Source organism: Apteryx mantelli, chromosome 13, assembly GCF_036417845.1.
Source record: "Apteryx mantelli isolate bAptMan1 chromosome 13, bAptMan1.hap1, whole genome shotgun sequence".
Classification (NCBI taxonomy): Eukaryota; Metazoa; Chordata; class Aves; order Apterygiformes; family Apterygidae; genus Apteryx; species Apteryx mantelli.
Window position 1 is genome coordinate 26697978 of NC_089990.1, and position 27425 is coordinate 26725402.

The 27425-nt window shown below is 48.5% G+C and overlaps 1 protein-coding gene across 2 annotated transcripts; it reads left to right on the plus strand.

The window, feature by feature from the left end:
- Nucleotides 1-1924: 1924 nt before the first annotated feature.
- Nucleotides 1925-25686, plus strand: ARHGAP36 (Rho GTPase activating protein 36). Of its 2 annotated transcripts, XM_013942234.2 has the most exons (11): nucleotides 1925-2075; nucleotides 5633-5789; nucleotides 10126-10188; nucleotides 10956-11212; nucleotides 12339-12534; nucleotides 13049-13104; nucleotides 13638-13788; nucleotides 17127-17275; nucleotides 18656-18826; nucleotides 21136-21233; nucleotides 23223-25686. In XM_013942234.2, exons 2-11 carry the CDS (start codon nucleotides 5675-5677, stop codon nucleotides 23359-23361), a joined length of 1395 nt encoding a protein of 464 aa, XP_013797688.1. In that variant the 5' UTR covers nucleotides 1925-2075; nucleotides 5633-5674; the 3' UTR covers nucleotides 23362-25686. The 2 variants fall into 2 exon arrangements, with proteins under 2 accessions (XP_013797688.1, XP_067160606.1); XM_067304505.1 differs by lacking the exon at nucleotides 10126-10188.
- Nucleotides 25687-27425: the final 1739 nt, after the last annotated feature.

Here is a 27425-nt window from a genome sequence, read left to right on the forward strand (position 1 = left end):
ACTGGTGGAGAGCCACAAGAGTAAGGAGGGTGCTTTTGCCTCGTTGCTTTTTCTCCTTGCTGAATCACAGGCTTGTATTCACTAGTTTAGGAATGGTTCTGGTGCTTTTTGTCTGCTCCCTTTCAAAGGCCAAACACTAATTATGTACAGGAGGCTCATCTTGTTGCATTGGGGTTCTTGTAGGTCACTGCATCCCTGCTGTCACCCTCATTATCACTGGTGTGCCCGAGCTCTCGGCACTGCAGAATGAGCCAGCCCTCTGGTAGTGGATGCCTGCCTGGGCAGAGACCCATGGCCTGCACATGATGCAGCTGACTGGTTTGCTGTTAGCTACCAGCGTGGCAGCTTTAAGCCCTATGGTGTTTGGCATTTGCCCATGTGGGACAGTGTCGATGCTTTGTGAAAAAAGAGCTGGGGTATGTGAGCAGGGCAACCAAGACAACCTGGAGGTTCCTGCACTGCAGGTGGTGTATAGGTGATGTGGCTCTTTCCATGCTGCAATGTGCTGTGCTTTACAGACTCACACCCTGCGCTTGGAGCAGAAGCTGGAAGTCACCTTGCATTCATCAGTGAGATGGACCCATGAGCACATCTGAACTTCATGTAGCTTGAATTGCTACGTGGAAGATGGGTCTAGCAATCCTGCTGGGGACAGGAGGGCTGCCATTGAGCAGAGGCTGAATGTGGTGGGACATCCTGTTCAGGACCCCATCTCGCATTCCTGTCACCAGGAGAGCAGCTCCAGCCGTAGAGGAACAGCAGAGGCCTTGATGGTGTTGGGGAGGGGGAGAGGAGGGTCCCTTTGCATGGGTGAAAGCTGCTCTGTTAGCATTGTTGTCAGCTGTGAGACAAGTCCCAGATCAGTCTCGTTGCTCCAGTGCTTGACCTACCATGCATCTCTGTGGGCAAGCCTGGGGCAAAGGCAGGGGCTGTAAACATCTCCCCTCTTTTCTGAGGCAGGAGCAGAGTCACTCCTCCATTAAACCTCATGCTGGCAGTCACTGATTTTCACGCTGTGAGGGGACCTGTGCAGTACATTCGCCAGCTGGCTTCCCCTCTGCCCAGAGCAGTAACGTATCCCCCCAGGGCACTGCGCCACATCTGGGGGACAGATCAGCTCAGTGTCTCCCCAGCTGTGCACAGCAGCAGCCACTGCTGCAGCAGGACCGCCAGCTCTTGGGAGAACTGGAGCAGCATGGCTTTGCCCAGGGAATGTGCCATTGCACCCACATCAGTATGTCACAGACTGGGAGCCTGGCCTGTGGCGCAGGAGGCACCAATTCTTGGTGTGAACGTTGCACGTCTTGTGGGTTGCTGTTTGTTTGTAAGGCCCTCCAGGGCCTGTAATCCACCACATAAGACACATTGTACACCACGCTAACTGTACATCTACCCTGCCAGGCCTGTGAGCTCTTCAAGGCGAGGGTTTTGTTGAGGCACATGCAGCCTCTTGGACCCACTGTGGATGCAGAGGACAGCCCTGGGCTGTGTGCCTGGCCCAGCCTGCCCAGCCTGAACCATGCTGGAGACTTGGGCATTTCAAAGATGCTGAGATGGAGCAGTTCAGAGGTCTGCATGGAGAGTCATGGTGAAATCCCTTCATCGACTAGCACCCGAGCAACAAATTTCCCTTTCAGGTTTCCCCTGCCGGAGTGTCTAGTGCTTTGGCAGATGACTTAATTATTGGTAACTAGGGGTAGGGAAAGTATAGGGGTAGTGGCGATTGAGCAACAAGCCTTTCTGCTAGGGAACAAACATTGTCGGGCGTGGGAAGTGCTGTTCCTTTCCATTTAACCCTGCCCTCTATCTCCACACTGTGTTTCTGGCTCTCATTTCTCTTGGCAGGAAATTCATTTTCTCATCACCCCTCTCGTCCCCGCGGCTGCATTCAGCTGCAGCCTTCTCCTCTCCACCACTTCTTTGCTCCTTATCCTCCTAGCAGGCAGGGAAGGCTCCCCTCACCCTCTATACGGGGCAGGACATGGCCGAGATGCTGCTTTCAAAATCATCATCTTGAAGGAAGAGAAAGGGGCCCAGGCTGTCACCGATCACACTGCGTGGAGAAAGCAAGGAAGGTAAATACAATTCCTTTGCTCCATCTGAAAAGAGGGCAACTTTGCTGCTGAAAATGGGGGAGCAAATGTAGCTCTTTGGGAATAGAAGGGGCAGCTGAGTCAAGCTTTTCCCATGAGACTTACTTAACTTAAAAAAGTCCTAGTCCTAAAAATAAGCGTGGAAAGTTAGTGCAGAGAGCAATTGCCGTGTTAATGCCCTCTATGAAATGGCAAGCTGGCGATGGTGTCATTTTGTAGGGCTGTTCTTGCAGGGCTTACAGTAGGGCCAGATAAACAGCTGTGTGTCCTCACTTCTCCTTCCTGCTTTCTCTCTGTTCTTCTCCCTTCTCTAATCAGGTTTCCTCCTGCTTTCCCTAAGGCAGCTGCATCCTCAGTGACTCTGTGCTCAGACCAACCCTGTAGCTCGGGCAGTGGCTGTAAATGTGGCCTCTGGCGGTTCTGTCCGGAGCTGTGAGCCTCACAGCAGAAAGGTAATTTCCTTTGGGCCACCTGGCTTGAGGGCTTTTCTGTCCCATCTGCTGCATCTGCTGGTAGCGGATCAGTTCACGGGCTGCTGGGAAGACCCACGTGAGCCCCCTGCTTAGGCACAAATTCTGCCTGTCCCTGTTTTTTTTTCAGCAGTCAAATGTTACAAAAAGCTGTATGGAGTTCAAGACTGCGGGCCTCTGCCGGGCCTCGCTGGGGAGGCATCGCCTTGGATTAAGCTAAGGGGGTCAAAGAAATCTGCATGACTAAACAACAGATTTTGCTGTTGTTTAATAATTTAATAATGAAGACGCCCCTTTTCAGGTAGGCCCCCTTGGGCTGTGCTTGACCTAGAAGTTAAATATTGCAAAATCAGGTATTATGACTCTCTGGCCCCTGAGCTGCAAACTTCACACAGGAGTCAGTGCTAAATCCAGTGGCTTGGAAGATTAGCTGCAATGTTAATAGCATACCACAGCTCTTCCTGGGTTATTTAGCCATGAGTCCAGTTGTAGTAGACAGTCACAGGCATCTGCATACCCCAGTGGCAAGTTTTAAGCATACAAAGGTGTTGAGCTGCAACCAAAAAACTTGGCTATGTTGCATCTCATTTTTGTCATCACATCCATGCAGAGGCACTAGTTTTTGCAACAAACTTGAAATAGTTCAAGAATATCTTTGGCTTTGGCTTAATTCCCTTTATGGTTGCCCTTTTGTGGAGCCTCATAACTTCTTCTTTTTTTTTTTTTTTTGAATTTACATAACTTTCTAAATCTCCTTAAAAATTGAAAATGTGGCCAAATCAAACACTGCCACAGACAAAATTCCTCCCCCAGGCAGAGGGGACAGAGGTGCTCAGTTCATACCGTGCTGAGACTAATACAAGAACTTGCACAGACTATCTTCTGTTGCGCTGCCCGGACCAGCATTCCTGGGCATTTTCACCCTTAGCACTGGATCTAGGATATTTCCAGTTATTTATTTCTTTGCTATTGCTTTGAAGCCCTCCTTGGGAAGTCTCCTTCTGTATCCTGTACTCAGACCACATGTCTTTTCTGTGTACATGCTGATAACCTGGTTTCTTTCTTCCATTTACTACTGCTTTTTGCTCTTTGTACTGTGCCTCCGGTTTGCTGGTGCCAGAGGAGGCATTGCTGGGCACACTAGCAGAGTCGGGGTTGCTGGCAGGCTCCTGAGCTCTTGCAGCAGGAGGAGCAGCACTCCCAGGCAGCCGCTGTGACCGTCTCAGAGCAGGCACCGAGGTTAGTGCGGGAGAGGATTGGGGGAGTTGGTGTGAATCTGTCTTTGGCCTTTTCAGGACGCTGGAAACAACAGGGAGAAGAAAAGATGCAAGAGAGGAAAGCTCGGTGGCGACTACTGCCTCGAGGCTGATGAAACTCTTTCTTGCTGGAGATAGGGCAGTGGAGTGTTCAAGCGAAACCTGCCCAGGGCTATTTGCTATTAGCTGTAGTTCTTTCTGTAATGAGAGTAAGGGCTGTAATGATGAGGTTTTGGAGGCATGGGTCAATACTGTAAGTGAATGATTTAGAAGAAATGAAGCTCAGTGTTAAGTGTTGAATTAAAAAATAAAAATTTAAAACAGGGAAAAACAGTAGAGAAGAACAGCTTAAATAAAATAAGGCCTTAAGTCATATTTAATGGAATGTGTCCTGATTTTCAGGTTTTAGAAGTTTTATATGACTAAAAAAACCCCCCATGATCTAGTCCTTTTATTCACCCTAAGGGCAAACTGCTAAACCTACATTTCTGCAGAGTGGAAAATGTCCATTTAGTCTCTCCCTGACTTAGGCAACATATTGTAAGAGGCAAGAGGGAGTGGTGGTGTGCATGCTGCCCATATGCTCCTGGGTTAAATAACCACCATAAACAAGCCTGAGTCAGAGCCATTCTGCAGCTGCTCTTGGGAATTTGCCAGTTCTCAGTTACTCCTTGTACCTCAGGATCTAGTGCATGACAGGAGCTGAAGACTTGGGTGAATGAGAGGAGTGGTATGTGCCCGCAGAGCATCCTACAAAGACTGGTCTGAGCCTGGTAGCTCATCCCAACCCCTACTGCCCGAGCAGCTGGTTATGCTTGTGTTGAGCTGCAGTCAGGAGGTAAGGAGTAGCATTCAGCTGATTTTGTATGAAAATGAATTGCTGGTGCCCATTTTTGTTAATGTAATGTTCAAGTATGAGAAGGTCCCCACAAGATTCAGGCACCCTCACTTGGTGGGGCACGTTGGAGGGCAAGGGTGAAGTGAGCTGGGAAATGCTCAGGTTGCCACAGTGGCCAAAAACTTTTCATTAAATGTCACTGCTCCAGGAGGGGAGTGAAGAAGGTCTGAATTTGAAGAAACCTAGGGCCAATCCTGATGTCGCCACAAACCTATGCAGCTCAGGGTTCAGTCTGCAGGTGCAGTGTGAGGATGTGCTGGGATAGAGGGACAGCCCCGGCTGTGTATATTTGCTGAGCATCTCTCAGATGGGTGAAAGAGAGAAAGAGAAGCATGTTAGACACAATGTTAGACCAAGTAGGGCTAAGTGCTGCTTACTTGTGTTTCTCTCACATGAGTTTTCATTGAGCTTTGGAACCACATTATCCATCTGGGTTTGGTAAGCAGATAGTTGAACTTGCCTCCATCCTGACTTTGCTCACATGAAGCATGGTTCAGGGGCTGACACTAGCCAGGAACTGTATTTCAGGATGTGCTAATCAGGACGTGCCCCATTTTATGTACATGAGCTAGTCCAAGACCTGCTGGTCTTGGGCTTCACGTGGAAGAAGATGTGGCCAGAACTGGCAAGCAATGAAGTGCCTTGAGGAGCCCATGGGGTCTTGGGAGCCAGGGCCAAGATCCCCTGCACCCTCTCCAATGCCTCCAAGCCCTTCACTTGGAAGCTCAAGGTGAGATGATGTGGCTAGGGACACCTGGAGATCAGCAGCCTCTTTAGAGAGCTAAAAGAGGGAGCAAGTGTCCTCTGCACACTGGGAAGATGCTGCATGGCATTATCAACAGCTTTTCTCCCAGAATAAATGTGTCAGTGATGTGCTTCTGACTCTTTTTTTATTTTTACATATTTGCTTTTCAGAGGAACTGCATCTCAGCTCTTCTGCCAGGAAACAGCACCAAAATGCAACCCGTGCCCCTGCACAGCCTTTCAGAGTTGGAAAGAGCCAGTCTGCAAGAGCTTGCCCTCTACCAACTGCAGGAAAAGCTGCTTGTTGGAGATCTCAGCCTGGCTAAAGGTAGAAGATGGGAGAAAACAGTCCTGCTGAGGGAGGGCTGGCATCTGAGCCATTATTACAACTCACCCCCACCCACACTTCATAACATGGGATGATATTTATGGGATGATATTTGTGACACCTACTTATGACTTTTGGTTCATTTTATTTTTTCTTCCCTGCTTTGGTCCGAGCCTCCAAGGTCTCATCAGCCTTCTGAAGGAGGCTTTGTGCATCCATAGGAGTGTGAGAATGTGACCTTGCCTGTTGTCTGCTTTTGAGTCTCCTAATCCAAAACAGATGCAACAAGACTTGGCAAGGTCTTCCAGTGGGGCCATATTAATGCTGTTGGGATGGGACACTTTGCTTTGTGGATTAATGTTCAGCACAAAGTCCTGATGCTGAGATAGGGCTTATGTAAGGCTAGAAGATGTGCTGCTGAAATTAATGGTCAGATAAATATAGAAGCTCCACAGGGACTGTGATCCTCTGTCTTGACCTATATAGGAATACAGCCATTTTCTGGTTTCCCATAGCTACCTCCATCCCCTGTGATGGCTGGGATATATGCTCAGATGTCTACACATCTAACCAAGCAAGTACAGCTAGCGAGGGACCAACTGACTCCTTCCAAATTGTACTTGTTACTCAAGAGTTGACAGGAGACCAGCTTCAAATGCCTCCTCCCTGGGCCATATTTTGGTATCATGGCAGGGCAGAAGATGCCTATAGCTCACTAGTTGTACAGTCGCATGTTCTCAGCAATGTGGGGGCAAAGGGACCTCAGGGGGTCACCAGCCCCACTGCATGCTCACAGCAGGGCTGTTGCCAGCACCCGTCCAGGGTGGCTGGGGCTGAGACCCCCCAAGGATAGAGCCTCCCAGCCTCTCCAGGGACCTGTCCCAGCACCGTGCCACTCTCCTGGGGAAGGTGCTTTTCCTAATGCCCAACCTCAACCTCACACTGGACAGTGAATAGGTACCAGAGGGTAACTGCACCTACTTAGTAGGAGTGAGAGCCGAGTTTTTTCCTGTTTTAATTAATATTTCAAAGATTTTGTGCAATGAAATAGCTTCAAGAAGAGAAAATGAGAGAACGCTGCCCGCCCCTCCCCCCCATTCCCAGAACACCCGATTGACCTAGGGCTGCAGCACCATCCACCACAGGCCATATCACAGTCCCTGGGGGGCTCTGGCCACATACCTTTTTTTTTTTTTTGAGCTGTTTTGATCCTGGTTTCAGTGATACCCTGCAGCAGTAACTTCTCTAGGGAACAGTGCAGTGCAGTGCAAAAAAGTTCCCTTCCTTCCTTTTACATGTGCTGCATTTTGTTCATTGGGCTCCTCTCTTCCTGCAGGATAAGCACAGGGTACTGAAGAATCCTGGTCTTCATCCTTGTGTGTATTTAGGCACTACCTTCACCTGATCTCTGAAGGAAGCAATTGCTGTCTGGTGAATTCCTCTATCCTTTGGTCCATCTTTGTGTCCCTTAGATCTCTACTTGCTATTACTTTTTTGCAGTTGGCTGGGGTCAGTGTAAGATTCCAGCTGAGGATTAGGTATTAAAATATTGCACCGGAAACATTGCATTCCCATCTCAGTGTTTTAAAGAGAAGCTTACAAAATTAGGAAATGCCTGAATTTGGGCTCTGTGGTCTCTGGTCCATGCACTGACCTGTACTTGTTCCCCAACAGCTGCCAATGCGAAATTCCTGCCTTCTTTAATAAACGCTTATTGAGCAGTTGTTATTATTTCCCTAAAGGAAAAAGTGTTCAGCACCTCTTTTAACCCTCACTTCTCCAGGGAGGGCCTAGACTATCAGGAACACAAGGTGTGCAGCCCCTTGTGAACCATCCTTCGGGGCAGCCTTCAGCTGGTTCAGCTTGTGGCTGCTCTTCTCCTTCCCGTGGTCCTTGCATCATTCTGTCCCAACAAACTTCAGCAGCATCTGAGACCTTAACAGCAAATAGCCTCTTCAGGATGGCCCTTTTCAGCTACAGAGGAAACACAGAATGAGCACTACATCTCATTTTGGCCAGTCCTGCAGGAACAAGTCTGTGGTTCAATCAGAAAGATGAAATCTTTGGAGGATGTACAGCATTAAGCTTGTGGTAATATATCTCAGGAAAAAGTGGATGACTTCATCTCCTGGGTTTGTAGTGGGTCATATGCATTACTCCGTCTTGGAGATACCAGCTCAGGTTTTCTGGAGAAGGGGCTCATGATGGTTTCTGTAATATTTGTTGCCTCCCGGTTTGTTTCTGTCAAACTCTTAAGAAATGAAGTATCCTGAAACACAATCTTCTCCTTCAGACAGAGAATCTACACTGCATCTGGCCAGGTGCATGTGCCCTGCACTCAGGATACAATTTTCTAGACTTTCAGCTGGCTTTCTCTTTCTCTTTCCTCTTGACTGGCGATGGCAACCCCTTTTTTGGACAGGCCTTTTATACCCTTTAGGAGTAGAAAGTTATTGTGATGTTCTGCCTCAGTGCCTTGTATCACCCCTGCTGGGTCTGTGGTGAAATTGTTGAGTTTTGCTGGCCTTTTGTTTCCTTATCTGGGTATTTTGTGGCTCCAGGTTGTACTCTGTCTTCTTGCTGTCTGGTCATTTGAATGAAACAACACATATGATGCTGTGTAATAATTAACCTATGCTATTCTTTTATGCACATACTGTTCATACCAACTTTAATAGTTCTCTTCCAAATCTTACTAAATAACCCAAACATTTATATAAACTGTGTCTAAGAAGAGAATTCCTTAGAATAAGGAACAAGCCAGAATGGATGATGCACCCTAGAAAGGATTTAGAGTGTATAATGAATGAGTTTTCAGTTCATTACTGTGGCAAAAAATGCTGACTGCAGTCCTTGGATGTACAAATTGGGGAATACTTAGAAATGGGGTGTGACTCTCTAGGACCAGTATGGGATTTCTGAATGGTATGTATTTTGTCTAACTTTACTTGTCTATGCTCTGTAAATCATTCACAAAAATTTTTCCAGGGCTGCATTTTTTTCCAGTAGTGAGACCAGATCTCTGAGACTGAACTGAGTTATCTTTCCAAGTCATTAAGTAATCACTAGGACATCACCATTAATATAGGGTCATGCATAACACGAAGACAGAATATAAAGGTGACCAGAACAGTTTTAAGCTACAACCTTTGGACAGCTAAGATTTTTCCACTGGCCTTTTGTGTGTGAGAACCCATTTGATGGCTGCTGTTCTCAGCCAAATTTTTTGTCCTGCCCACCACCATCTTCCAGAGCATGTCCCATACGCAGACTATGTTTGGTAGCTATTCTAGCATCAGGAGTTTCCTTCAGCTGGGTGTAGGAAGCTGGGGTGCCACCCAAAAGATCAGCTGTGGTTCATTTTGATTCTGCTGAGTAATGCCAGTTAATTTGTTGGCTGTCTGGTGGTTCCTTGATCATTCACCCTAAGTTGTAGTTGTTGTGCATTGCTGGATTACTCCTTCAGGCTTGTATCTAGGAAGGTGATAGTAAGGCATGGCTGGGGGGCTGAAGAGATTGCTGTGGGTGCAGTGGGGAGATGTAGAGGGTGGGATGTAGGGAATGGGGGGAGTGTGTTGCCCTTGTCTGTCATGTCACATGTGGGGCCAAGGGGACCTGGCATCATTGCAGAAGAGGTAGAAGGATGTGGGGATGTTGGAGAGCTGTGGTATTGGGGGAGGACTCACAGGAGATGCTGTGGTACTTGTTTGGGGTTAACTCACTGCTGGGCACCTGCACGTGGGGAGCAAGCTTACAGCGGGGAAATAGTGATGGGTCTCAGCCATGCTTGCATCAAGCAGCCCCTCTCTCCCTGCTGTTGTGCACATCAATAATCCTCAGGGATGTGCCCCATGGCAATGAAAGTGTTCCTGGGCACATGGTTGGGAGGCACTGGAGTGACAGCAAAATAGGCACTTTGCAAGTGCGTATTGTTGCTGCTAGCCCTGATGGTGAGAGTTTTATAGGGCTGTGGTCTGGGCCAGATGGTATGAATCTCACACTTCAGGGGTGTCTTTAACCCAAGGCTATAGTCTGGCACCATGAGATCCTGCCGTCTGGATGCTGGGGTGCAGAGAGGTCCCCTCTGCTCCTCAGGAGGGAGGTGGCCCCTCTCTGGGGCTGTTTCCCCTGGGTAGCTGGTGTCCGACACGCCAGCCTGCATGGCCCCAGGCTTCCCCTCTGGACAACGGCTAGGGACCTCCCTCCAGGCACTCAGCATCCCTTTGCCCAAGTGAGATGCCTGTGGCTGTGCTGAGGGTGCAGGTCAAATGTGTTAAGAGGGGGCCGTTCTAAAGCAGACATGTCGCATAACTTTTGCTTTCTTTTCTCCCTGTAGTTGGCCCTAAAGGTAGTAAATCTATCCGCCAGAAACTGGAGAGCTTTTCCAAGGAGAAGAAAGGTGAGCAGCTTCCCTTTCACCTAGACTTTGGGCCCTTGATGGCAGAATTGGCGATTTTTGATGGAGCTGAACTGCGAGGTGCAGCCTGCCTAAATTCAATAAGATACATTGTCCCATGTTGTTTTGCTTTTCTCCAGAGTAGCGTGTGTGCATTGTAATGGTATGTATACAAACATGTGAGAGTGTATGGAAAGGATGCATGTGTGTGTAGGAATGCACTGATGCATTTATATGGATGTACACAAACATAGGTATAAATATTTATTTCTACCTGTGTATTCCACCCCCAAATCTCACTGCTTTTGGGTTCTGATTTTATTGTCCCTTGAACAATGTCAGCCACAAACCTGGGGAAAACAGAAGTGTAGAGCATGGTCTAGTGGGAATTAACAGTCACTGTTTTTTCTTCATATGAATATAAGTCCACTCAAGGACATTATTAAGCAGCAGGCTGATATTTTACAAAAGGAATTCCTTTTTCACATGACTCATGTTTCAGTTGCAAAGCCCCTTGGCCTAGGGTGGAAGTGGAGGTTGGAAGTAAGACAGGGGTCTCCTTGAATCTACAAGCAGGTGCGGCGGGGGGGAAAGGTTATTTGGGAAAAATGCCGTGAGTATCAAGACTGTCACCCTTGAACAGACACAGCTGATGCAGGTTATTTCAGCCAGGCATGCACATGTTCTTGGCAGCTGGCCTATGCTAGTGCTACTCCCTCTTGTTTTTGCTGCTAGCAATACTTTTCCATTTGTCCTGTGTTTCTCCCTAGATGGCTCTCCTCAGACTTTTGGGATCCCACTCTTCCAAGTCATCGACAATGATCGCGCATACAAGCAACTGCAGGAAGAAGTGAAGAGCAGTCGCCGGCTCTGCTTGGAAGTAGAAGCGACAGTGATAAGATTTCGGGCTCAGATACAGAAGAAGTCTCCACTGGGCAGAAGCTGTGGGCTGGTACCCTGCAAGGTGTTCTCTGAGGAGCCACTTTCCCCCACTTTTCTTGATAACAGCTCCTGGAACCAGCGAAGGGTATGATTGCAAAAATGAACTAAACTGTGTGGCAATTTCATGCTATGATGGCACTGCAAGTTGGGGAAGGCCCTGACTTCAGCAATTAACGTGTTTTCCCAGGGTCTTGTCTCTATGAATGTGAATTATTCATGCTGTGTGCTGGGTTGGTCCCTGTCTGCTCTCAAGGAAATGGAATGGACAGGGTTCACATGCTCAAGGGACCACTTCCACCCAAAAGATGGATGATGAAGGGTGCACCACTGTCTGCTGGCCCAGCTCTTATCAAGTCTGAGAGCTGAGGAAAGCCAAGGTTACTGAAAAGACCTGGCCACGGTGCCAAAAGCTGTGGGAGATGGGTATAGATTCATCATCAGTAGTGTGGATTTTTCTGCTCATCCATTGCATCAAGGCTTGGCAAGCAGCACTGTGAACAGATGTGATGTTCCGTGTCCATGGAACAGCCACCTCTTTGGCTGAATTCTCATCAGAAGTTGTGGCCGCTGATGGTGGGTCATGTTGGCTCCCTGGCCTCACAGCAGGGTGAGACCCCTCACTACTGTGGGAACATCAACCATGTCTCTGAACTGCTGTGCTTTCACTAGTGACTCCCCTTGCATCAAAGGATAAGGAAGACAGTGCAGCTGGTTGGCCTTGGCCACCTTCTTCTTGGTATTAATCTTGTTTTCTGTGAGGTGAAGTGAGTAATAGCTCAGGTTTGGTTTGCCTCATCTCTTTGGAGCAGAGCCCCAGGCCTGCTTCTTGCTAAGTGCCTGTAACTCTTGGTGTAGAGCAGCTCCAATACAGGTAACTAAATCCAGCATACTGCACAGTCAAAGATGAAAGATGTGGGGATGTTTCCTCTTTCCCTGTGTCAGCTTGTAACATTGACTGTGCCCCATTAGGAAGGCTGTGTTTAGAAACATGTCACACTAGGAGCAGTGTGTATAAATGGATGCTTGGGAGATGAAAGGTCTCTCTGTGGTTCTCTTGCAGCCCAAGGTAGGCTCTTTGTAGACCTGTTTGTTCATTCAGAAGTGATGCTTGCCTTTCCCACAGACCTCTGAGGTCACAGCAATGACGGCGTATTGTGATCTCGTGGGGTAGTTCCTGCCACCCTGCAAATTGCCTTTGTGCTCTATCTCAGGGGGCAATGTCCGTGGACTCCATCACCGATCTGAGTGACAACACTTCCAAGCTGCTGGAGGCACTGCAGTTGTCACATCCCCATGAGCTGGATCTGCGGAGAAGCCGGGGCAAGAAAAAGATGCTGAGCCTCAACCCTATCACTTGGCAGGTCCCAAGGATTGTGGACAGATGTTGCCAACACATTGAAATGCACGGTAAAGAAGCATTTCTTTCTAGCCAGATGGCCAGTCCCAGAATAGATACACAGTAAGTGCTCAGCTGGGGCAATTTGGCCTCACAGTTTCTAGAGACCAGAGGAAGCAGCTGATTTTTGGGGCAGATTGCACTGCCATCTCCTGCCCCTCAGGGAGAGTTCTCTGAGCTAGATGCAGCCTCTGGACAGAGAGGGAAATGTCACCCATGCGTATCAGTGTCCTACTCCTGGTGTGTTCTGGCCTTAACTCCCCTGTGAATTCAGTGCATAGCTCAAAGTGACGGTAAAGGTGAGTTCTTGTCCCTGACCCACAGATTATTAATCCCAGGTAAATCTCATGGTTCCAAAACTTTTATTTTTATCTTCTCTTTATGGAAGCGGAGAAGGACAGATGGTCCCACATGCAGTATAACAGAACTGTTTCCATGATGCTAACCTGCTTGGGGTGTTCTGAGGACCAGTCAGGGCTGTGGGGAGTTGTGTGCATGCAGAGCATTAATCTGTCTGTTTCCCAGGTCTCCAGACAGTGGGCATCTTCCGCGTTGGGAGCTCCAAGAAAAGAGTTCAGCAGGTAAAGTGAGACACTTACTGCAGCTTCTGTAGCGGTACTGCATTCAGAGGACTGACTCTTGTATGACAGGGAAATGAATAAAGCAGACATTGGCATGCAGAGGTCTAAAATATCACAGGCACATCCTGGAGCACTGACAGTCTGTAAAATGTTGCTCAGAAAGTACAGGGAGACACAGTGGTCCAGCTGCCAGCCACTGGAGCCTTCCCCCAGCCATAGAGAGAAGGCTTCATTCTGCTTTATGTCTCCAAGCTGCCTTTAGCAGATAAGCTTGTGGTCCCTGGTGGGCATTTCAGAGTTTCCTGTGGGCTCCATTCACCATCCAGGAGCTCCTGGTCCCCTGGTCCTCCTTGCGGCAGCAGCAGGCTATCAGGTTCTGGCAGGTTTGCCTTCTCTGGACATCCCTGCATCAGGGCGGTGCAGCCAGCCAGGGAGGTAGCCAGTGGCCAGCCAGCTCAGGTACTGATCATGGCTCATATAAAGAGAAATAACTGATTGTTGCTTTTATTCTTCTCATTTTCTCCATTTTCAAGCTGAGGGAAGAGTTTGACCAAGGATTGGATGTTTTCTTGGATGAGCGCCAAAGCGTTCATGATGTGGCCGCTCTGCTCAAAGAGTTTCTTCGTGACATGCCGGATTCATTGATTCCCAGACAACTCTATGAAGCCTTTCTCAGCACAGCATGTAAGTACCCAGGATGTGTTGCTTCCACTCTGCATAGTCCGCCCACCAGTCTCGGTTTTGTAAGGAAAAAAGATCTGTGAGGAAATTTAGTTCTTGTGCAATTGCCTGGCTCAGTCCCAGGCCCCAGCACAATTCAGTCTGCGCTACACAGGAGTTCAGCCCAGCTGTGCTGGCATTCCTTTGCATGTTTGCACTATCTGTAAGGGAGTCCTTGCAAATGCTCTGCTCAGGTCTGCCTACCCTCCTCGTTTCAGGTGACTGAGTTTTTAGGCACACTCCACAGCCCCCATCCTCAGTCTTTCCTGGTTCCCTTCATCATCTCTTTGCTTCCCTTTTTCCATCCTTATCTCCTCAGATTTGATTCCTCAAATCCTTGAATCCCTGCTTCCACATAAAAACTGAGCAGCTGAATACCAATGGGCTTGCTTCAGGTGCTGTGCAATGTCAGGGAGCAAGACAGGGCACGTGGTGTAGGGAACAGATGCGTACAGGGGCTTGCAAGAATGTATGAGGCAATTTTCTGTTCTCCAGCCCAAGTACCTAAGCATACAGCACATCTACACTGCAAAGCAGGTGTACAATCGAACCTGTCCTTGTTGAAATCACCCCCAGAGCAAAGGCATCAGGCTACAGTCATGTCTGCTAGTTGTCTTGGGCATGTAGCACTGAGTTCCTTCAGGGTAAATGTATCCTGAGACTGGGGCATGTCTCAGCACGGGATCTTCTCAGAGAGATCAGAAAAGCCTGGATAGTGATGAAGATGGAAGACTGGCTGCAGTGCCCATCTTTTCTATTTGTGCAGTGCTGTACTTTGAACAACAAGCAGTAATGGTCTGTATCTCAGCAGGTGACAGGGGAGACCTGGATCAAAGGAAAAAAACAGCAAATAGACTCCCAAATAAAAAGCAGGCCAGTACAGCATCCTAGCTGGAGGTGGCTGTGCTGTCTCTACTTTATAGTCTTTTATTTAAAGTCCTAGATGTAGAATTTGCAGAGTTATATATGTACTCATATATTATATTTGATGTGAGCTTGCTGATCAGTTATTTTGCAAATCTGCAATAATTTGAGCTGCCAGCTCCTTCAGGGTTTTGTAAGACCCATCTACAGAAAGGCTGTAGAGCATATCTGGGAAGCTATGGACCAGTCATGCCCATCCCTGACAAGATGGGAGAGTCTGCAGTGAAGAATGAGATTGTGGAGCACAGGGATAAACATAGTCTGCTGGAAAAGAGTCAGCATGGCTTCTGCAAAGGGAAATCCCACCATCCTGCCCTGCTGGAGGGCACCAGTAACTTGGGGATAAAAGGGATCCAGTGGTCAATGTATTTTCAAAAAGCCTTTGACAAGTGTCCTGTGACAGGTTATTAAAAAAAACCTAAGTTGACACAGGATGGGAGGGAAGGTCCTTTTGTGGTCAGAGAGCTGGTTAAAGCAGAGGACACAACAGGGTTCAGTGGCCACTATTTAGGATGGAGAAGAATGAGCAGTGGGGTCCCACAGAGGTTGGTGTTGGGGCCAGCTTTTTTCAGCATCTCCACCTCTGACCAGGGAGCTTGCAGCGTGAACTCCAAGTCTGTGGATGATACAGAGCTTTGCTGAGTTTTATGAGATATTGCACTAATCCTGAGGAGCCCCAGAAAGATCTCACCAAATGGGTGAGCAAGAAATAGGGAGCAGGTGAGCCTCAGTGTAGGTAAAGGCAAGGCAATACATCTAGGGAAAAACTGAACTGGGCCTATGCAGTGCTGAGCTTGGAACAGGCGGTGACAGCCCAGGAAGGTTGTGTAGCCATCACTGGCAGTGCTCTGAAATCATCAGCTCAGTGTGCAGTCAAAAAAAGCAGTAAAAGGTTGGACATCATCTGAGAGGATATTGAGAACAAAACAGAGTGTTTTTAGTCATTTAGCTGCTACATCAAATCTTGGAGCACCCACACCTGGAGAATTTTGCACAGCTTTGGATGCCCTTTCTCTAGGGAGAGGTAGAGAAGGAAAGCAACTGAAATGACTGAGGGGTGGAGAAGCTGCCTTACAAGAGAGGCTGGGACTCTACAGTCTGGAGAGAAGAAGGCTGAGGAGGATGTGATCAAGATTTACAGAATCACAGAGGGCTGGATCAGATGAACGCAGAAGTCTTATTTACCCAACCCCACAGTACAAGATGTAGGTGCATTTGAAATGAGTAAGAGATCAGAAAACGACTGGGCTGGGATGACCCCTCTGAGGTTCGCAGTCCAGCAACTCTGGGCCTGGATCCCAGGAAGCAGCTATGCATGCATGCTTGCCCTGCTTAGCCTCTCCTCTTAACCACGATGAAGGCAGTTGCTTCTGATGGCCTCAGTGTCTGTTGCCTGAGTTACAGAAACAGGCAATGCCAGAGAGGTTGAGGATGGACTCAGAGCTCTGCCTGAAACAGCCCTAGAGTCTTAGCTATGAATTGTGTGAATAGCCTAGTTCCAAGCTCCTTGGTCAGTGCACCAGGAGCAGATAAGAGTCAATGAAAGAGCTGAAAGTGGAATGCACAGATGTTGTATTTGAAGCTAGTTCACCTCCACCTTAAGCAAGATATGTCCTAGGCTGCGGTAGATCACTGTTTCTCAAAAATACTGTGGTTTGTGAGTTCTCTCACAACATGTGATGAACCCCTGTTATGAATGAGTGTCAAATAAGGTCTGTGAAACACATCAGGCCTGTAAAGAGGAAGGCAGTGTTGCCTCATGCTCTGTTGTGTGCAAAGTTTATTAAAAAATAAAAGCCAGTGGTATTTATTTCCAGAAAACCCATAGAAAGCAAAAGTTTCCACACAGGAAAAGGAAAAGAAAAAAAAGGAAATAAGAAAACAAATTGTTCTCATATGTCTTAAACAAAAGCAGGTGTATATGCCTGAGTTGAGCTATGAGTAAACAGCATATGTGGAGAACAGGTAGGAAAATGAAGCATGAAATGTAAATATGAGGAAGAGATGTTATACCAAGTCACTGGAAGAGCAACTGCCTTGATTGATCTGACAGCATTGCCATGTGCGGTTTTTGCAGTCTGTGCTCTCTTTGTTTAATAACCACATTATAGTCCCTCCAGTCTAGGACAGTCTTTGGCTACGGGGCTGTACAGTATTAAACGCAACCACATTGCAGCCCTTTCTGGGGTGTCCTAGATGTACAGGATGACATACTGGCCAGAATCACATGCTTTTAGCTAAAGGGTAGGACACAGTCTGGCTCCCTCCAGATCTTGTGAATTTAAACTATGGGCAAGATGTGTCTAAGGCTGTCCAGCTGGAAATATGTACCAGGCAGGACAGGAACTGCGTTAAGTAACAGGCTGCTTTCTGCCTAGCCATGGAGGGCCCAGTGCAGTTTGCCACGCTCCAGTTGCTGCTCTTCCTGCTGCCCCCCTGCCACAGTGACACACTGCACCGGCTTCTACAGTTCCTCAACGAGGTGGCCCAGCATGCTGAGAGCTCCCAGGGCGCTGACGGCCAAGAGGTAAGGCTGGCCCAAAAGGGTCAACTACATAAAGAAGGAGTTGTTTCACTTTCTTGGTCAAAACCAAACAGGAGAAAAAAAATGTTCCAGGGCAAATCTCAATGGAATGAGAAACCAGTTCAGGGAAATATGTCCTTTGATCTGAAAAGGAATATCCTGCCTTGGCTTTGAACATTTTACCATTTCTTTCCCCACTTAAATGAAAGGCACTGGAAGGAAGTATCACACTGACTAGAGAAGCTACAATGTTTCATTGAGAAAAAAACCCTCAGAAACCCTTTGTTTCAAATTTTCAGGAAGTTTTTTAGCACTCTCTTTTTTTCTCAGCTGAAACAACGTACAAGTGTCAGGAATTCCTAAAGGTTATTGAGCTGGATTCCCATGCTTATCCTGCCTGCATCTGTGGGAAGGAGAGCTTCTCACAAGCCCAGGTTAATCCTTTGGTACCTCAGACTCACAGTGTCTGTTCCTGTGGGTACTGCTCAGCCAGCCAAATGCCAAAGAGTTTTTTGTGCATTTTCCGTGACTGTTTTAAGCAGATGAATTATAAACAAAAATCTGGGTTGCCGTATTCCACACACCTGAAGCTACTCACTGGTACATTTTGAGCTCTGGGAAAAGTCTATCACTTTGCTGAAGTTCTGGGGATATCATAGCCCACGGAGTCATGTATAGAGTGCATTTTCCAGGACAGTGAGGCCTTTCAGCACACAGAGGAAATTTTGTCCTTCAGAAGTACTGGCATAGGCTGGGGCTGCTTCCAGCAATTTCATTGTGTGAGATGCGGCTCTGCTTCCCTAACAAACCAACAAGGCAAATGCCCCCAAACTCAAGATGAAAGAACAGCAGAGAAGACTGAAAATACAGCATCTGCTTGTGGTGCTGGGTTGTATTTGCAAAATTGAAATTAGAGAACAAAGAGCCCGGATTAGCCTCAGCTGAAGGCTACTCAGGCAGCACAAAAGGGCCTTTTTTTGGGCCTAATTTTGTTTTTCCACCTCCAGCTTTCGTAAAGAATTCATTATCATATACTGAGCTTGATTTTGGTTTCTCTGGACAATTAGAGCTCTAAGTCTCTGCATGATACAAAGGCTTTGTCCCATATTATAAGATGATGTAGAAATGCTGGTTGTTACCTTCTGATAGGGGTTATGAAAGTGAGTTAGATGGGAATGGAGGCCCTGATGCAAGGAAAGGGAGTGAGTGTGCTCCAGCACCACAAACCTTTCATGCTGGCCCTGTAACCAGGCTGCACCCCGATCAACATCCCTTCCTTACCTGGTAGATCATGTCCCTGTCCAGGGGTGGGATGGGGTATCCAGGGATGTTTCATGCCACCACATCTGTAATCTGTAATTTCTGTCTGTGCTTGCTTGCTAGATTCCTGGGAATAAAATGACAGTCTCAAACTTGGCCACAATCTTTGGCCCCAACATCCTGCAGAAAGAGAAGCCTGGAGAGAAGGACTCTGGTGCCATGAACATTGAAGACAGCACTGCTGTCATATTGGTGCTTCAGAGGTTGATTGAGCACTACGAGGCCTTGTTCATGGTAGGTGAGGTTTTCTCAGAGCAGGCCTTTCTAGCCTCTTCTTGCCCTCTGAAGTCTTTTCTAAAGGCAGCACGAATGAGGATGTATTCATAGCCCCACTTAGTAGCAGGCAACTGGAGCTAGCTTGCAAAGATGTGATCCATTCCTCTTGTCAGGTGTAAATATTAATTTGGGATGGCTTGTTACTGGCCCCATAAATGCTGGGTTACGCCATGAACATGTCCTCTCTCCTTCTCTCACACTTTCCATCCTTGTGACATCTGATCGAGCTAGTTTGGGACAGGAAACAGCTAGCCAGCAACATCTGCAGGAGCAGTTGACCTCCATCCTATTTCTCCCCCAGTGTCCCTGTGAGGGGGGGTGGAGGGGGAAAAATGGGAGATCCCAGAAGAGGAAGGGAGCTGAAACATGATGGTGTGGGGAGCAGGCAGCCCAGCCTTAGATTGATAAGGGGGAGGAAGTAACAGTGGGGAGAGACAGTGGGGGGGATAGTGGAAGATGGGATTACTTCAGACCTGCTCTTCAAATGGAGAGTTTGGACCACCAGTGTCAGGCAGAGAGTGCTCAGCCTGGCCTAGCCCAGCAGTCTCAGTCCAGGGACTTCAGGATGCATCAACATGGCTTTCCTGAAGGCACAAAGGTTCAGATGGGAAGAGATCGCTGGGGCCTCTAGTCCAACCAGACCAAGGCTCACTCTGAAGCTAGATCAGTGCCACGTCTAGTCAAGGAGATCCCTGACCTGATTGGGTCCTGTCTCAGGACTGCACCACCCTTGGGGGAAGAATTTTTTCCTTATCAGAATTTCCCCTGCTGCAGCTTTTGCCACTGCCTCTCATCCTGTCCCTGGACACCTCTGGGAAACATCTGGCTCCATCCTCTCTCCACCCTCTGCCATTAGGCAGTAGCAGGCAGCAGTAAGATCCCCCTGTGTCTTCTCTTCTCTGGCCAGAACAGACCCGGTGTCTTTGGCCTCTCCTCATAGCTCCTGTGTTCCAGCCCCCAACCAGCTTGGCAATGGCAGTAAAATCACTCTGTTCAGCAATGGCAGCGTATCTTGTACTGGGAACCCCAAACTGGACCCAGTGCCTAGATGGGGCCTTGCCATTGCTGAACAGAGTGATTTTACATCACTGGTGGCACACAAAACTTTTACCCAGGAGACCAACTGTTCAGGAAGTGGAGCTAGCAATGACAGGGCAAGGGATGGGGACAGGACTCCAGCACTGTGGCTCTGTTGTAGCTTTGATGGGGCCCAAACAGCCAGACCTTACTGTCCACCAAGTGCCTGGTTTGGAGCAGGTGACAACCGCCCTTCTCTCCTAATCCACCCACTTTCCCACTGTCTCCTGCAAGCCCATGTTGTGCTCCAGGGCTGGTGAGTGAGGGTCTTTTGAGCTCACATAGGCATGTCCCTCTGAGGAAAAGGTTCCAGGAGCAGTCATGGAGCAGATGCTGGACAGCCCGTAACTTTTGGTCTTTGCCAAGGGAAGTTCAGGACAGTTGTTCAGGTGGACTTTAAGCCTTCACCATAGCACTTTCTGCTCTGCCCTTGTCCAGAGCAGGTACTGGGGAGGCATGATAGACTGGGACCCCTGCTCTAGGCTCAGTGCTTCTCCTCACCTTTCTGGTGATGCTGATGGAGAAGGACAGGAACAGTGCAGTGCTGTACATGAGCACTGGATGGGTCACTTGGTGTAGATTATGAGGTGGGGGCAGCAGACAAGCACAAGTGGCCGTGCAGGGTGTGCACTGAGGCCTGCAGCCAAAGAGGTCCCATGGGGTGCTTTGCGTGGCTCAGGCACTCTGAAGCAGTCCCCAAAGGATGTGATGCAGTTGGGTGCTGCACTGTAGTGTTTCTGCAAAGGCTGTTCTCCTTGGGAACAACCTAATTGAGACTGTGTAGTTGTTTCCAAACCCCAGAAGAAACATTCTGGATAAGCAGAATATACACTGAGCGCTTCTGGCCCTGGTTTTGGGAGAGGACCCGGGAAATTCCAGAGAAATATCAGAAATGGCCATTTCCTGTAGATCTATGGGAATGTGACATCTCAGGCCCCTGAAAAGCCTTGTAACAATTCTTTCATGTCTACGGGGAGACAAAGAACTGGGGGTTAGTGTGGGAAGAGCATGGGATGGAATCCCATACAGACTCCCTGGGAGATGTGGGGAGCATGACACCAATATTGAGTGTTTGTGAGCAAGTATTGATATGGTGTCCTTTTGGCCCTGTGGCTTATTTCCTTGGTTATCTTTGCTTGTTTTCCCTCACAGAGGAGAAGGTGCCATGTGTATCTGTGTATCTCTCCTAGGTCTCTCCAGAAATGCAACATGACATCTTAAGGAGGCTATTTCAGACAGACCCCGATGTCATTGATTACCTCTTGCGCAGGAAGTTCAATACCATGCTGTAAGTCCTCCTCAAGACACACTGTGCAGTGCTGCTGGAGGGTGCCTTGCTGCGCAGGGGCAAGGCCTTCATACAGCGACACTCATTATGCTGCTGGCAAGCTACAGACAAATCCTCCTGGTCTTTCATGTGCTCCTCTTACCACCAATCTTTCCTGTTCCTTTTATCACTTTTGGTCATGAACTCCCCATCTAAAATCCTTCGTTTTCTGTGCTAGAGCCTTCCACCAGCTGAAATATCCCAGATCCTCTCTCACCCTTGGAGCTCCCTATTCTGTCTCTTTCTCCCCAGCCTGTGTCATACTCTCTCCTTCCACAAAAATCTGCCTTACGCAAGAATTCCTCCATTGCACACCTCTTTTTGTGTGTGTATCTAAACAGCTCTTCTCCTGCTACCCTCCCAGTCCTCTCCACTGCCCCAACTTCTCAAGAGTCACACCAATGCCTGCTCTACTTTCAGCTCCATTACCAGCCTCCAAATTCTCTTCACCCTTGGTGTTGTTTGCATTCTTTTGTACTTTTTGCCCTTCCTTTGTGCATCCGAATAGGCGTGTGTGTGTGTGTGACTGCCAGCTATGTCCTGTACATATGCTTTTTGGCCTCAAGACAGGATAGTCCTATAGAGGCCCAGAATTTGAGCTCATGCCTTTCCCTGCAGGTCAAGAAGGTGGGGTAAGAGAGTCTAGCATCCCATAGTTTGGTGTGGGGAGCTACCTGCATCACAGCACATGTCAAAGGAGGTGTTTTGATCCCTGTGACCTGAAGTAGGGCATGCTCACCAGCCTTCAGGCTGACTCTTTCACAACGTTATAGTGTAGACTGTCATGTGGGAAATGGTTTCTGGGACCACGGACCACATGAGTGATATCTTTGCTACTGCTCCCTGTGGCAGGACAGTGCTTGAAGAGGAAAGTCCCTTCCATCCTTTTGACATTGTGCTTTCCTGAGCTTGGTGCTCCAGCCAGGAGCAGGTTGCATGTCTCAGCCTGGAGAACCATGACAGCTCAGGCAGGAGCAGAGCCATCTTAGGGCTCTGCTGGTTCCCTTTGAAGTGGACTTGCCAGCCCCAAAGATGCAGTGTGCCCAGAGCTTCCCCCCATCTAAGATCACTTTGCATCTTGCTGTGGGTCATGGCAGACTACAATTTTCATGATCATTCACTGAGGGCATCTGAACCCTCAAATCTTCAGCCTTCTGTGATTCAACTGAAGTAATACTAGACACTAACTTCATTTCAGTATTCTGCTTTCCTGTTTTCTTATTGTGACACTTAGAGATGGAGCACATGTTCATGGAGGTGGTTTTCTGAGATGCTCCTTGGCTTCATGCAGAGAATTTCCCAAAGCAGTGATGGTGCACACATCAATGTACAGCTCTTTCACACCCCCAAAAATGAGAAGGAAAGGAAGGTTAGAGCCATCTTTTGGTGAAGAATACCAAAGTACCATAATCACAAAAAGGGAAAGTCATAATACAGTAGTTTTAATGTCTCAGTGTCAGGAGGCAGACAGGAGTATTTTTGCCAAGACTGACAAAAGGCTGGAGTGGGATTAGATATTCTATGTCATCATAAGATACATTTTGATGAAGTACCATTATGTAATAATGTAAACAAAACTGTCTGTGAGGTTGTCTGTGATCCATCAATTTGCTGGGTATATGGAACTACTTTTGAGGACTTTTGTGTGTTCACACGCAAATTACCTGTTTGACATCACCACAAACTCAGTACAGGGAAAAGTCAGTACAAGAAATCATAATAGAAAGAACACCCTTCAACTCCAGCCCAATGAAATTAACTGCTTAGTGTTAATCTGTGAGAGAAGTTAAGATAATGTCAAACTACAGACAATCTTACTTCACGTTCCTTTTGAAACTGTCCAGAGAGATAGCAAATATTTGGGGTCACTGCTACAGCACATTTGGAAGGGGGGGGGCTAGCAATAGAAGCAGTTTGCAAATAGCATCTGTGTTTTCTTTCCTTTCTCAGGAGCACAGAGAGTGAGCCTTTGACAGAGGAGAGTCCACCATCCCTGCTGCCCAGTCAGTCTTGCACCCTGGAAAGAAACCAGGTCTCATCAGATTTGTACAGCAGTGTCTCATTCCTAAACCTGGATGTTGGCATGTAGCAAGCCCGGGACAGCTCCCAGTGCTACTTTCCATGGACAGAACTGGGAAAGCTTTCTGCCACAAAAATAAGTCCTCTACCCCACTTCGGAGGAGCGGAGAAGGGCAGGGAGTATGAATCTTTGTGGGAACGTCTTTGCTAACAGTAAACATGTCAAATTGTTCTGATGTAGGCAGCCCCACAGTGGGAGATGTGTTTGCAGGTTTGCAACAGCAGGCTTGGTTTCCAGAGTGTGGGTTTGTTGCTAGATGACAATGAAGAATTGCATGCTTGTGCGGTGAGAACCGTGGCTGTGCTTGCATGACTTTGTAGGCAGTGGTATGCGTAAGTGAGTATGCCTTGCAAGCAGGCCAAAAAGTCACTGATGTGTGCTGTAGCTTGTCTGCAAGTCTGAAATGGTTCAGTGCAGTGCCTTCAGCACAGCAGAGCCTCTATGGTCTACTGTTTGCTTCATAGGTGTTTGAGACTTCTATTCCCAGAGCTGGGCCACTTGACTTTCTCCTACCCTGTGCAATTGAAAGCTCACACATCCAGGCCACCTGAAGAGGGCACTCAGCTGATATAGGGAATTGTGTAAGAAAAATACATTTGTGCATGAGCTCACATCTCAGGGTTAGCAATACACAGGGTGGCAGACTGCCAGGTGGCTTTGTGGCATCCCTGTCTGGGGAGCACAGCCTCTTGCCCTCCAAATGACCGCCAGCCCAATGCAACAGGGCAGCAAACTGGAGCAGACTGAGGAGCAGCAGTGGAGATCTCTGAAGTGGAGGGCTGCACATAAGCTCCATGTCATGCTTAGCAGATGGGACACAGAGTCCAAAACAGCCCCCACCTATTGCACATCCAGGAGTTTGCTGGGATGGGTACACCTGGGCTCTGGTGGAGGTCTGCCTGCATGCCTGAAGCTTACAGGGACAGGACTGAGGCAGGAGCAGTGGATGGAGACTGTAAGCAGGGTGGTGAGGATAGAAAATGCAGTGCAGCATTATACAGTCTGCACTTTGGGGCCCCATTTACTGTGTGTTGTCATATCACAGGCGTATGCAGAGAGGAATCCCTTTTGGAGCTAAAGAAATGCCTGTGCAGACCAAGCAAAGCACTATTACTACAGAGAGACCATGGCTCTCCATGCTCACAAAGAATCACAGCTTTTTTTTATTTGAAGCCAAGTTTCAACTGCTCATTTTATAGACAGAAAACACTGTAATGTCCCCAAAATGGGGACATGGTGTAGTAAGTGGGAACACTATATTCTGCAGATTATGAACATTTTTCCTTGAGTTAATATTCAGTAAGTAAAACCTCTAAGATATTTTACAGATACTGGTGTTTTTTTGTGGTCTTTGGCTGAGAAATGTCTGGCTTGGTTTGTTTGGGCTTCTGAGGCATTGGAAGTCACTGCCAGTTATGTGCAAGTTAGGGTTAGGGTTAGTTTTAGGCTAGGGCTATGGCTGGAGTTGGCACTGAGAATGGGGTGACAGTAAGGGCTAGGGACAGAGTGGGACAGAGTAAGTGTCTGGGCCTTCCCTGTCACAAACATGTCCTCAGCATGCTCAGATGAAATTTGTAACCATAGGGAAATGTTTTGGGATCACTCATACCCTCAGAATAGGTTTCCATTAAGAGTTGGTTTAAGTTTTGGCTTATGACTAAGGTTCAAGATTAGGTTTAGGGTTTTGCTTAGGGTTTAGGGCTTGGGTATGGCTAGGGCTTGCCTGGTCTATAATCTTCTGTAGTCAGGTGACTTTGGGAGCCAGGGAAAGTTCTTTGATGTTATTCAACTTCCCAGACTAGGGACACTTTTCCCATTACAGTTAAGCTACTTCGCTGTTCTGGATGCACAGAAACACACTCAGGTTAAGGCTGTGATGCTGAAGAGGTGCTTCAGACAGAAAAACGAGGTCTATAGTTAGGACTAAGGTTAAAAGAGGGTTACACTGAGGTGAGGGGTTGGGGTGAGGTCTAGGGTCGGTCTGTGAGCCTTCTCACACAGACACGCACTGGGAGCTGAGAGGGTTCGCACTCTGCTGTGGTTGGGTTTAGGACAGGTTTGAGTTAGGCTCTGCAAGCCTCCAGAGTGGGATTCCCTGGGAATCCTGCTCCACCTGGAAAGCTGGGAAGCAGCTGAGCATTATCTGGGATCCAGGTGCATCCAAAATTGTTGTGCCACCAGCACTTTACCTGAGGGCCACCACAGGGGACCACTGTGGCCCATGTGTACCCTAAAACCCATCACATGTTGCCTCCAGGGGCCACCTCCCATAAGCTGGATCTTTGCTGCTCCCCTCCAACTAAAACTCTTTGAGAACAACTGGGCCTGACTTTATTGTGGGGTGAAGGGGACCCCCTAGCCCAGAAGGGACCTTGGAGAGATTTGGGGGGCAATCCTCCAGGGAGGAGGGATCCTGGTGAGGGGATCCAGGAGAGGATGGGGGCCTGGGAGCGATGGTGGGGGAGGTCAAACCCCATGGCAGGGGTTGTCATGTGGGGCCACAGTCTCTGTCTCCCCAGTGCTGGTGAAGGGGCAAAGGGACCCCCACCACCGCAGGGAGGGAGGGAGATAGGCAGGGGTGACCCAGGGGCCAGCAGCACCCTCCAGGAGCTGGTGGAGGTGTGGGGTGGCCCCACAGCAGGAGAACAGCCCCACAGCAGGGATCAAGGTGCCCCTTCCCCAAGGAAAGTGGCCGGAGAGAGGAAGGCAGGGGGTTGGAACTGGTGGTGAGGTGCTTGGCAGCCCTGCACTGACCTGCTGATGCCAGGGCATTGCCCATCCCATTGCTCTGTCCTCTCAAGGGTGTGGGAGCTGGGAGTAAGTCCTGTGTGAGGAGTGAGTCCTCAGGGACAGAGGGTCTTCCTAACCCAGGGTAACCAGCTCCTGCAGTCCGAAGGATGGTCCTCTTGAAAGGAAATGGCCAAACCAAGTGAAGGCAGCTGGAAGTGAGAGTACAGAGGCAGATCTCAAGGGAAGAACCATCAAGGCCAGCAGGGTCCAGTTGTGGCCCCAGGTGTCAGGACTTGCCCTTCTGCAGCCCTGTTCCCTCAGTGTCTTCTGCCTGGAGCAGCCAGGCAGCAGTCTGAGGAGAGCTGGGCTGGTTTGTCCAACAGTCATGCTGAGAGGGAATCACTTGGCACCTCAGTGCAGACATGTGCTCCAGCAATGCTGGTGTCCAGCCCTGTTTGTGAGCAGGGACCCCATGGCTCATCTGGTGTGCCCCACGCCGCCCTAACGGTGCCATGGCTTTGGCCACCCCTTGCAGCATCAAGAGGATTATCTGCAAATGCACGAGCCTTTCTTTGCCATGTGTCCAGCAGTTGGTACCTGTCACAAGGTACTGCACCTTCATGGCTGTGCTGCTCAGGGGTGAAATCTTGTGTCCTAGAGGTCCTTTCTCCATGAATGGGTATGGTTGGGGTGGGTGGAGAAATAGTTCTCAGAAAACAACAGACTGAAGAGAGGAAAAGTATGTGCTGAGAGATAGTGGGTGGAAGTCTCCCAAGAACTGATAAACTCTAGGGACTAGCTGTGCTGTTGAATCTGCAAGAACTGATAAACTCAGGACATCACGAGTCTGCTGAATCTGTCCAAGGCCACCAGCACACTAACATCAACAGTCGCTGCATAACCCAGACCAAATCCAAGGAGGCAATGACAGTGACTGCTCTGTGCAGACGGACTATGGGATTATACCTGCACCTGGTGAAGAGCAGATCCTGAGGGACTTTCTGAACGCCTTCCTAGAAGCCTCTGGCACATTGGTGCAACTCTCCATTCCTCAGGCAGCCAGGGTCAGCATCCTGGGCCTTGCTGTCCCTGCATAGCTCTGAGGGCAAGGGCATGACCCATACGAATGAGCAAGTGTGTTGTGAGAGTGTAGTTATCTCCTGTTGGTAATAACAGCTGGAGTCTGTTAATAGTAACACCCTAATGAGGAAAAGATGTTCTAATAAATTTTGGCTCTGACTTGATTCCATATGAGGGAAAAGGGAACACACAACACTTGGACACCTCTCCTGTGCCCCCCCCTGAGGGGGAGTATGGAGATGGATCCTTGGTTTGGGAGAAGC

Coding starts and splice junctions, on each gene's coding strand:
- ARHGAP36 (XM_013942234.2), top strand. CDS start 5,675: ATGCAACCCGTGCCCCTGCACAGCCTTTCAGAGTTGGAAAGAGCCAGT. Junction 5,790..10,125: donor AGATCTCAGCCTGGCTAAAG/GTAGAAGATGGG, acceptor TTCTCCCTGTAG/TTGGCCCTAAAGGTAGTAAA. Junction 11,213..12,338: donor GCTCCTGGAACCAGCGAAGG/GTATGATTGCAA, acceptor GCTCTATCTCAG/GGGGCAATGTCCGTGGACTC.